The sequence below is a fragment of the Diaphorina citri genome, unplaced genomic scaffold (genome assembly GCF_000475195.1).
Source record: "Diaphorina citri unplaced genomic scaffold, Diaci psyllid genome assembly version 1.1 scaffold235, whole genome shotgun sequence".
NCBI classification, from domain to species: Eukaryota; Metazoa; Arthropoda; class Insecta; order Hemiptera; family Psyllidae; genus Diaphorina; species Diaphorina citri.
In genome coordinates this window covers 3,367-19,528 of record NW_007377672.1, presented here as the reverse complement: position 1 = coordinate 19,528, position 16,162 = coordinate 3,367, and the positions used below count along the sequence as shown (strand labels likewise).

At 39.2% G+C, this 16,162-nt stretch overlaps 1 protein-coding gene across 2 annotated transcripts in view; it reads right to left on the bottom strand.

Annotated features, from left to right (window-relative positions):
• LOC103506429 overlaps positions 1-1,539 on the bottom strand; it is a 22,982-nt gene extending 21,443 nt beyond the window's left edge. For both annotated transcript variants that reach the window (XM_026821489.1, XM_017442869.2), the window contains exon 1: positions 1,338-1,539. In XM_026821489.1, coding sequence (XP_026677290.1) covers positions 1,338-1,516 — 179 coding nt within the window. In that variant the 5' untranslated portion in view covers positions 1,517-1,539. The remainder of the gene's footprint in view (positions 1-1,337) is intronic.
• Positions 1,540-16,162: the final 14,623 nt, after the last annotated feature.

Here is a 16,162-nt window from a genome sequence, read left to right as displayed (position 1 = left end):
GACTAGAGATATCAGCGAATTTCTTTGGTAAATCCATTCAGGCGATGGAAAAAAAATCTTTGAAAGAATATCGAGGTCTAAATTCAATCAATCTTTCTGGGTTTTTATTTCAACGAAAAATAAACCCAAATAATTCCGGACATCTCGCCACACGAAACCACTTTAGACAAACAAAACCAATTGAAATCGAGGAAGAATTTCTCGCTGGAAAATGAAATGACAGGAAAACTATTTGCTCAGGACAAAAGTGATGTTGGAACCAATATCAAATAACTGATCCAGTGGTGGACCTGTTGGAGATGAAAAGAAACAACCTACCCTACAAAAAGCCTGTGATACTGATACATAGATTTGATTAATTTAGTGGATGTGTCAAAACTTCTACTCTCAAAATTAATGGATGCATCAAAAATACTAGGCTCATCAAAGTAAATATTGATGAAAACATTGAAAACTACAACTCTCAAAAAATAGTGGATGTGCCAAAACTACAACTGCTGAAATAATGGACTTCTCTGCTAAACTGCCAAAACTAAAAGATAGTGGTTGTGCTAAAACTACACCTCGTATCCTCGTAAGTAATATCTTATCTATTTACTGGACGTGTCGAAATTGTAGGAGATGTTTCTAATCTTCAGCTCTTTAGTGATTGTGCTAGCACTTCTTGTGCCAATATTAGTGGATGTGCCAAACTAACCAATTCGTAACGAACATTCTCATGAGAAACATTTTGTTTTCCAACAACCCAGAAATGTTTTATTACAACAATCTCCACTTTTTTTACTCTCCGTACTTTTTTTCCTTTTAGTGTGTAGGTACTAGGTTTATCTCGAAAAAGAGTTGAAAATTTGCGCAACTGTTGCGAATCAAATGTTTCCGGTACATGTAAATTGTGTACTAGGCTTTTCATATGAGGAACAATAGGTGTATTTTGCTTTCAGTAAACTTTCGGAAACGGACCCGATCCCGATGACGTGCTATCCTATATTTCCTATGGTTTAGTAGGTCGTCGCGACAAATTTCAAGATCAGAGCTCATTTGTGTGAGAAAATGTGAAAAAAATCCCCCAAAAACCAGTTTTTTTTTGGTTTTATGGTTCTCTGGACAAAATTTGCACCACCATTTTCGTGTTCCTGGTAAAAAGACCTTTAATTTGATATATAGGTCGACTAGATTTGGATAAGTCCTTCTATGGGAACAGACAGAGTGATAGAATGACAGAGTGACAGACGACACCGAAGCGAATACAATAGTTCGTCCCCTAGACCTTTTTATTATCTACTATTGTAATAATAAAGGAAGGACGGACTAAAAATGGAATTTGAGGGTCATCTTACCTCCTATCATTTCCCACACAATAGTCAAACTTGTCCGGGTCATCCAAATCCCGGCTGAATCCATCTCCGTACACATACTTCCTGATTTTAACCAGACGTCCCTGATCCCAAATCCCGTACAACGCCGAACCATTGGGATACTTGAGTACTCCCCGACCTTCAAACATGCCATCAGCCATGGCGCCTTCAAATAAGACGCCTGTAATAAGCGAGTGTGGTTTATTTAAGAATTTTAAGATTAGCTAAATCCCCCCCCTTTTTTTCCAGTTTTTTTAAAGATGAGTGTTTCACCGCCGTTTTTATACTATCGTAGCAATGAAACAACATTAGACGCATGTGATCTGTGTCGTAGCATGCCAATCCCGTAGTATGCCTCTCATTAGATGGACAAGAAGAAGCACGATACTTCCCATTTAGGTGCTGGGTCAACACGAGAACACCAGAAAGTAACCCGTTGAAATATTTGCAATCGAAAATATTTGCATCCCTTCAGGGATGAGCTATTTTTACTTTCTATTACTTCAGTATAGCGAAGAGACCTTCATCCAGCAGTGGATTGATGATGGTTGACATTGATGATGATGATGATGGGCACCATGTCAGTTTCTAGTACAGGCACCATGTCAGTTTCTAGTACAGGCACCATGTCAGTTTCTAGTACAGGCACCATGTCAGTTTTTAGTACAGGCACCATGTCAGTTTCTAGTACAGGCACCATGTCAGTTTCTAGTACAGCCACCATGTCAGTTTCTAGTACAGGCACCATGTCAGTTTCTAGTACAGGCACCATGTCAGTTTCTAAAAGGAACCCTGTTCCGTTTCCGTAAAGTTTCGTATTCTGTATCCTCCTCAAACCCCACATTCCGGCGTGAACGACATGGTATTCCAGAGTTAAAGCGCCTCAAAGGAAAAAAAACCACATTGAATGGCTGAGCCACACCACTGTTGCCAAGTTCTTATTTGGAACAAAACCACGTGACATCATCTGTGTGACACTGGCCTAGAAGTCAACACCATTTTCCAGCACTATATCACCATGCCAACAGGAAGGAACCAGGTGGTTGGGTGGAAGAGCTTACTTTCTGAGAATCCTGCCACTACTAAAACCAGGCAGAGAAAGATTTGGAATATTAAAAAAAAGGGTGTATAGGTACATTATACCTAGGTATGGGTGTATAGGTAGGTACATTATATCTAGGTATGGGTGTATAGGTAGGTACATTATATCTAGGTATGGGTGTATAGGTTCATTATATCTAGGTATGGGTGTATAGGTACATTATATCTAGGTATGGGTGTATAGGTACATTATACCTAGGTATGGGTGTATAGGCAACAGGAAGGAACCAGGTGGTTGGGTGGAAGAGCTTACTTTCTGAGAATCCTGCCACTACTAAAACCAGGCAGAGAAAGATTTGGAACATTAAAAAAGGGTGTATAGGTACATTATACCTATAGGTATGGGTGTATAGGTAGGTACATTATATCTAGGTATGGGTGTATAGGTACATTATACCTAGGTTTTATAGGTACATTATATCTAGGTATGGATGTATAGGTACATTATACCTAGGTCGAGGTACCTAGTTAACAAGCAAAAGGAGACCCAGGCACTAACATTCATACAAAGAGAGAGAATCGAAATATTTTTCCACCGCATTAGAGAATAAAATTGTAATTTGTAGATCTGTGATCCATCTATCTGGTATCTGGTTCTTATTGTAGGAATACATGGGTTTCAATCCAACTGGAAACATCTTCATTCTGAATGCATAGGGATACCTTATACGTTCAGAAGATTTTACCTCAGAAGGTTCACTCGTGTAATGGAGCAGTTGCAAATGGGTAAAACTTATAAATAAATGGTCGATTCCTATGAAAAAAGTTGGGAAAAATCCAAATCTGAGGTCAAAACTGCGAAAAAACAACTGTAAAAGGTCGAAAATTCAATTTTTATTTTCCGCTCTAATGAAAGAGTTCAAAGATTTGTGACGTCAAAGTTCACGATTTACCGGTATTTTTGAAATCATGGTACCTACTTGCCTACTTGGTACCTATGATGAATCAAAATATGCTGCATCAGGCTCGATATCAAAACGATGATACCTGGTCTGATCCTGCTGATCCAGAATAATCTAAGTTATATCCACCCAGGAATCATCAGCTTTTTAAATGCCTCGTCATAGGTAAAGAATGCCTAGGAAGTCTAAGAACCTGTACTTGGACCCAAGTTTTTCTTTCCAAGAGAAGTTCCCTCCGCTCCGGGTGGCAATAGAACCCGCGACCTAGCGCTTCGAGAACGAACATTATCCCATCAGGATAAAATCCGCCCCGGGCGGGAATTGAACCCGCGGCCTAGCGCTTACAAGGCACTACCAACACCTAAGCTAAATTCGAAATTAGAAAGGGTGACGGCCTTTTATATGGTCCAAATGAAGGTCCATGCCAAATTTGGTGCTTTCCTGACGAAATGCAGCTTTTTTGACGTTGGGCCACCCACTATCAGAAAGCTGCAGCTCAAAACGACCAATTACATGGGCCATTACACGCGTTACTTTTCATCTGCCAATGCAATGCTCTGTACCTGCTTGCAAAAGTAAAGGTACTTCTATGAATTTACAAATCGACTAAAAAGAGTAGGCACATTTCTACAACCGTCTAGATTAGTCTAGACTCTAGAACCATCCAGAATTTCAGACATAAGCAATGTTCTTGCCAGTCACTACTCACTAGGTACCTTCTAGGGAGATTAGGTGAGTCGAGATTAAGATCCTCATCTACCATCATCAAATCACCTAGAATCAATTTTGCTGCACTTTTCTTTCGTGATTTGTCAGCACGCTTTCACTGATCATTACACATTAGCGCCGATATTAGCCGTCCTTAGGAGTGACTGTCACATGGAACATTGCAATCAGCGATAACTATAACTTGCTAGAGATCTAGAGTGATGTTTGATCAGAGGTCCAAGAGACAATGTCTGTGTCAAGAGCGTGCGTAACATTGGTAGAGTGGAAGTAGCGAGTGAACTAGTGATAGTCTATGCTAGACAGTAAGTATGTACCTACGTTCTACAAGAAGATAAATAGATAATAATGATATATCAAAATGGGGACATTGTTTTAGTGTGGTCTAAATGAGTTTAGGGCACAAGATATTATTTTGATGAGTCAACAACACATAGTACCTACCTTGCTATACCTTCTTCTTCAGGTGCCTTCTCCGTCTTGGAGGTTGGCTATCATAGCAATTCGAACTTTGTGTACAGCTGCTTTGAACAGGTCACATGACGAGCAATTGAACCATTCTCGCAGATTTCGCCACCAGGATATTCTTCTTCTCCCACGGATCGTTTCCCGATGATTTTGCCCTGTATTATAAGATGTAGGATTTCGTACTTGGGTCCTCTCATGATGTGTCCTAGGTACGACAGTTTTCGTTTCTTAATTTCGTGGAGGATTTCGGTTACTTTTCCCATTCTTCTTGCTATACCTAACTACTCATAACCATACCTATTTTACCAATAGCTGCGATGAGTTGACTTATCGTTTCGTGATGAAGAACATCATGATCAATACCAGCAAGAAGAACATCAGTACCGACACCAAGAACATCAATAAGTTAACAATAAGACCATGAAGACATTGACACTGAGTCTCAAAATGAAACATAACGAAACGAATTTGTTTAATGTTATTCTGTATTCAGGACATGTTGTCATATTTTTCACGATTTACTTTCACCAGGACTAGATAAACTTTTGCTGTAGGCGAATGTGGTGACACTAATGATGGCGTTACTGGCCTTTTAGAACTTCCTGCTAGAACGATATTTAGAACTAACTGCTACAACTAGATGCCTGACTCCCTCCGAATTTTGGAGAGACGGTCATACTCACACTCATATACCAAATAAGGATTGTTTCCGTCCCGATTTGGTTGTTTCATATGAAACATGCTTCGGCACTTTAGAATCAGATTTTCCTGCGAAATTTGTGGACATAGGTACATTATATCTAGGTATGGGTTTATAGGTAGATTATACCTAGGTATGGGTGTATAGGTACATTATACCTAGGTATGGGTGTACCTATAGGTACATTATATCTAGGTATGGGTGTATAGGTACATTATACCTAGGTATGGGTGTATAGGTACATTATATCTAGGTATGGGTGTATAGGTACATTATATCTAGGTATGGGTTTATAGGTAGATTATACCTAGGTATGGGTGTATAGGTACATTATACCTAGGTATGGGTGTATAGGTACATCCTGCCACTACTAGTACATTATATCTAGGTATGGGTGTATAGGTACAGTATACCTAGGTATGGGTGTATAGGTACAAGTACATTATACCTAGGTCGAGGTACCTAGTTAACAAGCAAGGAGACCCAGGCACTAACATTCATTCAAAGAGAGAGAGAATCGAAATATTTTTCCACCGCATTAGAGAATTGTAATTTGTAGATCTGTGATCCATCTATCTGTTTCTTATTGTAGGAATACATGGGTTTCAATCCAACCGAAAACATCTTCATTCTGAATGCATAGGAATACCTTATACGTTCAGAAGATTTTACCTCAGAAGGTTCACTCGTGTATTTTTTTTTTTTTTTTTAAGAGGTTTGACAGAGGGAACTGTAACTGCTATATGGTCTTATCGTCCCGAAATCGAAGAGAGAAGGAAGACAGGATAGGAGAAAGCCAGCCGTTCCGAGAACAAACATTATCCCATCAGGATAAAATCCGCCGCGGGCAGGAATCGAACCCGCGGCCTAGCGCTTACAAGGCAGACGCACTACCAACTAAGCTAACTAGGCTGGCACTCGTGTAATTACATAGCTAATTACTGAAGAAAAAGAAAATAAATGTAGGAAAGTGCCTAGATTCATGGTTTAATAACGTAAACAAACTTCTAATATTTTTCATGGAACAATTATATGTATTGTAGGTACTATTGCCATCCAAAATACATAGAGGTACCTACCTAGCTAAGTTTACGAAGTTTAGTTGGTCGGACATGTACAAGTTGTTCATGTTCAACTATAAAGACCCATTTGCCAGTGTTTATAAACGTTTCCAAACACAATATTAAATTTATTTTATGAGCATGTGTTAATTAAGGTCCTTGTTTGTATTATTACCAAATACATGTACCAAATACATGAGACCTTGCTTAGACTACGGGAGTAAAGGGACTTTTCAGTCTCATTCTGGCAGTATAAGCAGGGTATATTCTATTCTATTCTATTATAAATTACCACAAAAACACAAATGTGAAAAAAAGGCCAAGTTCCTATCCAAAAATGTCGTCCTATAAAAGTGGTCGATGGATGCCTCGGTAGCTTTTACGCTACTTTACTGAGGCTGAATAAACCGCCAGTCTGGTTCACCTTTTCGGGATTTGGGACGTGGGACTTTCTCGGGAAAGTTTGATTCGGATGTTTTCAAATTTGGTAGCTTTTGGTATTTATCTCATTTTGGTATCTACGAGTAAAAATCCTGAATGTAAAGAGATAAAATGGTTTTAAGTTTTAAGCATTCACGTTTGTACTGTCTAAGGTGCCCCCGCGAAGCAATTGATTCATTGTAGCCAAGTTTATTGCACCCGGCGGTAATTTGATACGAGCGTGTATATGCCAGATGTACCTATCCTCCTATCCTGATACCAACATCATACATAGATCAGAAATATCTGCCCGAGAGAGGTAGGTACAGTAGCAATTGTAGAGATTGCACCCGGCGGTAATTTGATACGAGCGTGTATATGCCAGATGTACCTATCCTCCTATCCTGATACCAACATCATACATAGATCAGATATATCTGCCCGAGAGAGGTAGGTACAGTAGCAATTGTAGAGGTACAGACAGAAATTGAGGAGGAACATGTTCCCAGAAATTGTAGAGGTTTAGACAGAAGAATCAAGAATCGAAAACATTAGGCTAGAAATTATGGTCTGGTTGAAGAATGAAGAATCGAAAACATATACATATATTGCACCCGGCGGTAATTTGATACGAGCGTGTATATGCCAGATGTACCTATCCTCCTATCCTGATACCAACATCATACATAGATCAAAAAATATCTGCCCGAGAGAGGTAGGTATACAGTAGCAATTGTAGAGGTACAGACAGAAATTGAGGAGGAACATGTTCACAGAAATCGTAGAGGTTTAGACAGAAGAATCAAGAATCGAAAACATAGGCTAGAAATTATGGTCTGGTTGAAGAATAAAGAATCGAAAACATATAATATACATATAGGTATAGGCTGAAATTATGGTCTGTTTTTTGAGGAGATGAAAAAGAGATTGAATTTGAACTTTAGCATATAGGAATGCTTGGGCCAAAGACAATTTTAGACATCGTGTCTAACTTATATTGTGTTCTGTACCTACATTCTCACAACACAAATTTTATTAAACTTGAGTAGCTACGAGTAGGTTAGGTAGGTACCTAACCTACTCGTAGCTACTCGTAGCTGTCATAAGTTGGTATCTATCTAAAATCTAAATAAACAATAGATACATAGCTTTACCTTTGAAACTGTGAATAATTCCCGCCGCGCCGCACTGATTGAATTCGAGGGGTAAAATCACCCCTCGGAATGAGCTATAAGCATTGTGAACCGGTTATCTCCACTAAACTCCGGAGTCAGGGGGGTGATTATTTTCTTTCGTATAAGTTCTCACTTTTATGGAGTTCCCTTCCTAGACGTGGTGTCTATTGAGTTTCAAAATCTTTGATTGCGACCCCAGACTTCCGTTCTAGGTCGTAATCCCCAGTTTCTCGAGAACGCTTCGGACCCTTTCGGGGGTTCGAGGCAAATAAATGCCAAGATGATTATCAATTAGACTGTGTTAGGCGTAGTCATTTGACGCTAGCCATATTCAGGTTCGATTCCATTATTCGACGAGTTATGTAGACTGGTAGTTTAGAGGATTGAACTATTGGTTGTATTGATAGTTTTAAGACTATCTTTCTCAGACTCAGGCGGGCACAAGCACAGGGTATCTTTTCTTGGAAATATTTTTAGAGGGAACAATCTCATTGAAATTACATTGCCTACAAGCTACAAGGACATTTTGTGTCGTTCAAAAGAAAAAAAGAAAAAAATCGTGTGTAGTGAGAACACTCATAAATTACATTGTCTACAGGACATTCGCGAAAAAGAAATTCCCAATGAAACTTACGACAAGTGGGAACGGACCTTAGTTCGACACTACTAAATGAAGCATGGACGGTAGGTGTTTACCGTACGGAACATGGTCGAGCGAATCAAGTTAGACGTTAGACGCAGTCGTGTGTAGTCGTCTCGGTGATAAGGAGTCCGCAGATCAGTTATATTTGCGATGTGTGTTGGAAAATTAATAGGTTAAAACAATAAGGTAGGTACCTCCTATACAGAACCTAGGTAAGAGGTAGGTACGAGTATTCGGTATCATAATCATAGAGATTGACCTGACCGCAGAGGGTCATACCTCATTTTTTGTGGTTCAAAAAAAAAAAAAAAAAAAAAATCGTGTGTAGTGAGAACACTCATAAATTACATTGTCTACAGGACATTCGTGAAAAAGAAAATTCCGATGAAACTCACGAGAAGTGGGAACGGACCTTAGTTCGACACTACTAAATGAAGCATGGACGGTAGGTGTTTACCGTACGGAACCGTACCGTACGGAACATGGTCGAGCGAATCAAGTTAGACGTTAGACGCAGTCGTGTGTATAGTCGTCTCGGTGATAAGGAGTCCGCAGATCAGTTATATTTGCGATGTGTGTTGGAAAATTAATAGGTTAAAACAATAAGGTAGGTACCTCCTACAGAACCTAGGTAAGAGGTAGGTACGAGTATTCGGTATCATAATCATAGAGATACCTAGGATTCATACAATGTGTATGAAATATGAATCAGTCATGAGTTCATCATACACGATGGCAAATCTTACAGTCCAAGGATTCAGTCAGCCAGCCTAGTTAGCTCGGCGGGTTCGATTCCCGCCCGCGGCGGATTTTATCCTGATGGGATAATGTTCGGTATCGGAATGGCTGGCTTTCTCCTATCATGTCTTCCTTCTCTCTTCGATTTCCGGACGATATGTGTAACAGTTCCCTCTGTCGAACCTCTTCAAAAAAATAAATAAAATATTAACAGATTACCTTCCTACCTATCACAGATATTAGTCTGGCTGGGAGACATGGAGGATACCAGCCTGAAATTTCCCTTGCTAAAGACAGGATAAAATCCGCCCCGGGCGGGAATCGAACCCGCGGCCTAGCGCTTACAAGGCCTTGCTAAAGAAATAACATAGGCAACGAGTATGTAGTTACAGGTGCATCAGCTGTTAATATAAGATGTATTGGTAGGAACTGTGCATTCTCGAGTTAGCATTCGCTGAAGATACTAATAGATACTCCGTGTAGCTAATTCTAGAAAACCAGTTGAGTAAACCGATTCTGGACTTCTGGTAGACATTCAGAACTTCCTCGTCAGGGGTTCTCAAAATCACAATTTAGGGTTCTCAAAATCTTAATTTAGGGCTCGATTCCCGCCCCGGGCGAACTTTATCCTAAATAGATATAATTAGTTTTCGGAATGGCTGACTTCGGAGAAAAAGAAGAAGAAGAAGAAGAAGAAGAAGAAGAAGAAGAAGAAGAAAAAAGATGAAGAAGAACAAAAAATGGACGACCAACGTGATGCAGCTTCAAATGCTTTACGTTTGTTCGTCTCCCGTCACACTTAACAAGTTCCTTCCCAATTTTTTTGACAGGGTCAAGTCACGAGCCACCAACCTCCAGTTCAGGAGGCCCCTTGTACAACCACCGCTAAGTACATTTGATCCAGTTCTGTGATGAACCAGTCAAGAAAAGATTGGAATTATTATAAAAAATATGAAAACAGTTAGAAATATTGTGTGACGTCATGGGTAATGGTCTCGTGATAATGAGAGAGGTAAACAGAACCTTACCTACCTACCAAGGGGTCTAGCGTCCAGCTTGGGGACATTAAACAGGGAGCATAGGTATCAGCCTGAATGGTGCGATTCCCGCCCGGGGCGGATTTTATTCTAAACAGATATGGCTCGTTCTCGGAACGGCTAGCTTCCTCCCCTATCCTGACTTCCTTCTCTCTTCGATTTCTGGATGATATAAGACCTCAGCAGTTACCTATACAGTTCCATCTATCAAAACTCTTAAGAAAAAAAAAGTGAAGAAATAAAACCTATAGGATCCTGAAGACAGTCTGAAATCATTTCTCTTCGAAGATAAAGATACAGGTACCTACAGTAAATCTCCGAATTGGTAAGGTGGCTATCGACATTGACAATGATTGTGATCGCTCTAATAATAGAATTAATGGTACCTACTTGCCTACTTGGTACCTATGATGAATCAAAATATGCTGCATCAGGCTCGATATCAAAACGATGATACCTGGTCTGATCGAGAATAATCTAAGTTATATGCACCCAGGAATCATCAGCTCTTTAAATGCCTCGTCATAGGTAAAGAATGCCTAAGAAGTCTAAGAACCTGTACTTGGCCCCAAGTTTTTCTTTCCAAGAGGTTTAATAGTGGGAACTGGAATAGGATAAAGTTCCCTCCGCTCCGGGTGGCAATAGAACCCGCGACCTAGCGCTTACAAGGCAGACACCCTGCCATCCAAACCAACTAGGCTGGATAGGAGGGTGTTTTAAAAATTTGAAAGAGAAATCATCCCTGATATAGACTACCAACTCTGCCAAGGTGTTGTTGTTGTAGTAGTAGCGGCTTTAGCTTTCGCCGAATGGCGATAGCAGAACAAAGAAAAGATGTCTTTTTGTATCTGCGCTTTCGCCGAATGGCGATAGCAGAATAAAGAAAAGATGTCTTTTTGTATCTGCTATACACCGGGGTGATGGTCTCTAGCTCTAGCCATGTTAAATTGGCTGGCTCGTCCTGAACCGCAGTCAACCATCGTGAGGACTTGTACTTGGTCTTTAAAAGCAGAGAGAACCCTTTGAGGAACTGCCAGCTTGCTAGGCTGGTTAGGGTTAGCTAGTCTTCTCTCTGTTTATAGTCCCACAGCCAGACGCTAGTCCTAGTCTTCTCTCTGTTTAACGTCCTTTAGCCAGACAGCTGCCAAGGTGTAAAGAAAAAGAGCTCAAGTCCAAAGTTCCAGCCATTGTTTCGATCTGTGATACAGGACCTTGCTCTTGAACCTCGCGTTAGATCGGCCTTGACCGCTAGTTTCTTGTCCAGGACAACATTATTATTTGATCTTGTAATAATCACAGAGAATTAGAACTGGTAATGATCCGAGAACAAACATTATCCCATCAGGATAAAATCCGCCGCGGGCAGGAATCGAACCCGCGGCCTAGCGCTTACAAGGCAGACGCACTACCAACTAAGCTAACTAGGCTGGCACTCGTGTAATTACATAGCTAATTACTGAAGAAAAAGAAAATAAATGTAGGAAAGTGCCTAGATTCATGGTTTAATAACGTAAACAAACTTCTAATATTTTTCATGGAATAATTATATGTATTGTAGGTACTATTGCCATCCAAAATACATAGAGGTACCTATTTACTCTTCATGATCAAATGAATACCTATACGGGGTCGGCGTTTTTCGTCAGCTTCTCTATCAGCCCTGAGGTGTCTGCCTCTGGCTGACATTTGGTTTTGGCTACAAAAATTTTTATAAGTGGATGCCCTTCGCACTCAACCTTTGCTATTTCTTTAGCAAGGTTAATAATTTCAGACTGGTTTCCTCCCTGTTTGAAGTCCCCAGCCAGACTAACATACTATGTATTGTATTATGTACCTATTGGTCTATGTATCGATTGTATCATGTATTTACCTACATATTATGTATCTACTCTTGTTCTCAAGAGAATCATGAGATACTAGATACACGATACAGTGATATTTGGACTCTCGGAGGTGATTCCATGAGACTTCAATCAACCAAATAAGTACAGATTAGTAGACAGATAGGTTAGGTACATGGATACATAATCTCGGAGGTGATTCCATGAGACTTCAATCAACCAAATAAGTACAGATTAGTAGACAGATAGGTAGGTACATGGATACATAGGACTAGAGATATCCGCGAATTTCTTTAGTAAATCCATTCAGGCGATGGAAAAAAAAATCTTCGAATGAATATCGAGGTCTAAATTCAATCAATCTTTCTGGGTTTTCATTTCAACGAAAAATAAACCCAAATAATTCCGGACATCTCGCCACACGAAACCACTTTAGACAAACAAAACCAATTGAAATCGAGGAAGAATTTCTCGCTGGAAAATGAAATGACAGGAAAACTATTTGCTCAGGACAAAAGTGATGTTGGAACCAATATCAAATAACTGATCCAGTGGTGGACCTGTTGGAGATGAAAAGAAACAACCTACCCTACAAAAAGCCTGTGATACTGATACATAGATTTGATTAATTTAGTGGATGTGTCAAAACTTCTACTCTCAAAATTAATGGATGCATCAAAAATACTAGGCTCATCAAAGTAAATATTGATGAAAACATTGAAAACTACAACTCTCAAAAAATAGTGGATGTGCCAAAACTACAACTGCTGAAATAATGGACTTCTCTGCTAAACTGCCAAAACTAAAAGATAGTGGTTGTGCTAAAACTACACCTCGTATCCTCGTAAGTAATATCTTATCTATTTACTGGACGTGTCGAAATTGTAGGAGATGTTTCTAATCTTCAGCTCTTTAGTGAATGTGTAATATTGGCAATTCTTGTGCCAATATTAGTGGATGTGCCAAACTAACCAATTCGTAACGAACATTCTCGTCAGAAACATTTTGTTTCCCAACAACCCAGAAATGTTTTTTACAACAATCTCCACTTTTTTTACTCTCCGTACTTTTTTTTCCTTTTAGTGTGTAAGTAGGTACCTACATACTAGGTTTATCTTGAAAGAGTTGAAAATTTGCGCACCTGTTGCGAATCAAATGTTTCCGGTACGTGTAAATTGTGTACTAGGCTTTACATCAGGAACAATAGGTGTATTTTGCTTTCAGTAATCTTTCGGAAACGGACCCGATCCCGATGACGTGCTATCCTATATTTCCTATGGTTTGCAAATTTCGAAAATACGAGTATTCTTGAAAAAGAATCCGATTTGATCCGATATTGGTTTCAGGTTGATATTTTTGGCAGACCTTTTTTCGGTGGATTTTACAGTTCGTTCCAATACTGTTCTTGGTGTTTTCTTGTTGGAAATTTTCTGGTGATTTCTTGTGAGTGCGAGCTTTTTCTTTTGAACGGGTTTCTTTTGTTCGTTGAATTGAATTTCATCAGAAGATTGGCCCTTGATACCTGCAGAGTTTCCTTGGCGCGGGCTTTCATTGATTAGTACTTGTTTGGTAAGTAAGACTTTGTTATCTAGAGTAGCTTTTAGTGTTACTTTGGTAGTTTATAGGTAGGGAGTAAAAAACCTGACTAGCCAGCCCAGTTAGCTTGGAGGGTAGCACGCCTGCTTTGTAAGCGCTAGGCCGCGGGTTCGATTTTCGCCCGGGACGAACTGTATCCTCAACAGATAAGGTTTGTTCTTGGAACGGCATCTTCCCTCAGTTGTTCTCTCTAAAAGCGGGACGATAAGATGTCTCTTATTAAAATTATTAATAATAATGCTCGAAACCTAATTTCGAATATAATTGGGCTTTTCCCGGACCCACTCGGGCTGGGTGACGTTATAGTAAGAACTAAGGAGAGCCTGTCGCCGCGCCGGTTGAAGGGTAAAAACTCCCGTCATTAAAAAATTTGCAAAAAAAGTTTCGATCAATAACATTATAGATTAAGGAGCGCGAAGCTCTCCGCCAGCCAAATCAAAATTTGACCGCTAGGTATTACTCGTTCATTGCACTTGATTTTATTTTATTTATTTTATTTTTTTTTATTATTATTATTTTTTCTTTTTCATCTCGTCGGATATCATTTGATCAAAATAAAAAAAAGCATTTTTATTGGCACTTTTATTGATAAGTGGTACCCTCTATCTCAGAGTAAATGACAAACTTTCGAGTCGGTGAAATTATTAAAAAATGAGCTCATGACACATATTTCAATCTGTAGTACCTATCCAACCTGAATTTTTGGCCAGCCTAGTTAGCTTAGTTGGTAGTGCGTCTGCCTTGTAAGCGCTAGGCCGCGGGTTCGATTCCCGCCCGGGGCGGATTTTATCCTGATGGGATAATGTTCGTTCTCGGAACGGCTGGCTTTCTCCTATCCTAATATCTTCCTTCTCTCTTCGATTTCGGGACGATAAGATCATAGCAGTTACAGTTCCCTCTGTCAAACCTCTTAAAAAAAAAAAAAAAAAAAACCATTCTTCTTCCAATCGTTCCATCCATGATACAAACGAATTAGTAGTTTTTTATAGAACACGGATTTTGAGTTAAATTCTGGTGTGATTTGTTACAGGGGTAATACTATATAGAAAAATAGATGGATAATAGAAGAACATCTTGCATGTAATGGATGACAGGATCTATATCTGATAGTGATCAAGTGAGCGATGAAGTGAGATGGTACAATGCGTGCGAGAACTGTGTCTGTAACAGAGACTGGGCTAGTTTGCTAGTGAGATCTAGAGCGATCTTCTTAGTGAATATCGTTGTCATATCAATAGCGACTAACGTTACAAGGGTACACTGTCAAGTGAGGATTCCTGTCCGATTAGCCGCTAGCCGCGATTACACATTACTAGATGCACTTTGTCGCAACGACGTTTTAGTGCTTTCTTTCACGTCGTTTTTAACTAGATCCACTAAACTACTTACCATCTACTCCTGGAATTAGAGCTGAGTGGAGTTAGAGGGATCTTCCATGTGATCATCATCACTGACCGAGCTTGCTACACTAGAGTACCAGACCTCTTATGTCCTAACCATTGATCATCAGATTCTGATTGATCCATGCAAACATACATAAACAGATGAGTAAAGAAACAAGGTAAACATTTATTGTATCTATCATAGTGGAAAAAATTTCAAAGTATCAAGTACTTCCAAGGTATCGTAAACAACACGAATACTTTATTTACGTATCAAAATACGTACATAACAGCAGAACCCGATGAGTCGATAAGACTTTCCGGCAGTGGGAAACGTTAAAGCTTAAACAAATACCATAGATAGTAGAAGTTAAGAAGTGGATGTTTGTTTTTAAAAGTTATTTTGTAAGATTACCCAGTTAGACAATAGTTTACAAAGGCTAAATTCAATTTAAAAGGTCTTGTCTACTCACAATAATCTCGAAAAAAAATAATTTAAATTACAAGTCCTTACTCTTAATTACACTCCGCCAAAACATTCTCGAAATCCGTTTACCGATCCAAATTTGAAAACTAATCCCCAACTTGACAAATTACTTAACAGAAATTGCTACCATTTAAGGAAATGGCAGGAATCAACTCACAACCCACTTGAGGATTTCACTATTACTATAGATAGAACGATTATTCACCATTATATGAATGTTTTAATACAAACGCAACTAAAGTTTATATATTCATTTTCAAGTTGCAAAACTAAAACTTGACTACTCATCCATTCATGAAACTATTCTATTCTTAATTCTTATAAGAAAAAAAAAAATCACAATCGTATCTACATCGATATTAACACTTGTACATGGACATATTTTATGTGTTATTTGTATTAACTTAACTTAACCTTAAGACTTCTGGGGCAAAAAGTCTAAAAACTTTTACGGTGGTCTCATAGATGTGATTTGGACTTTCATTGCCTTCGAAGATTTGACCCAATTTTAAGTCAAAAAAAAAAAAAAA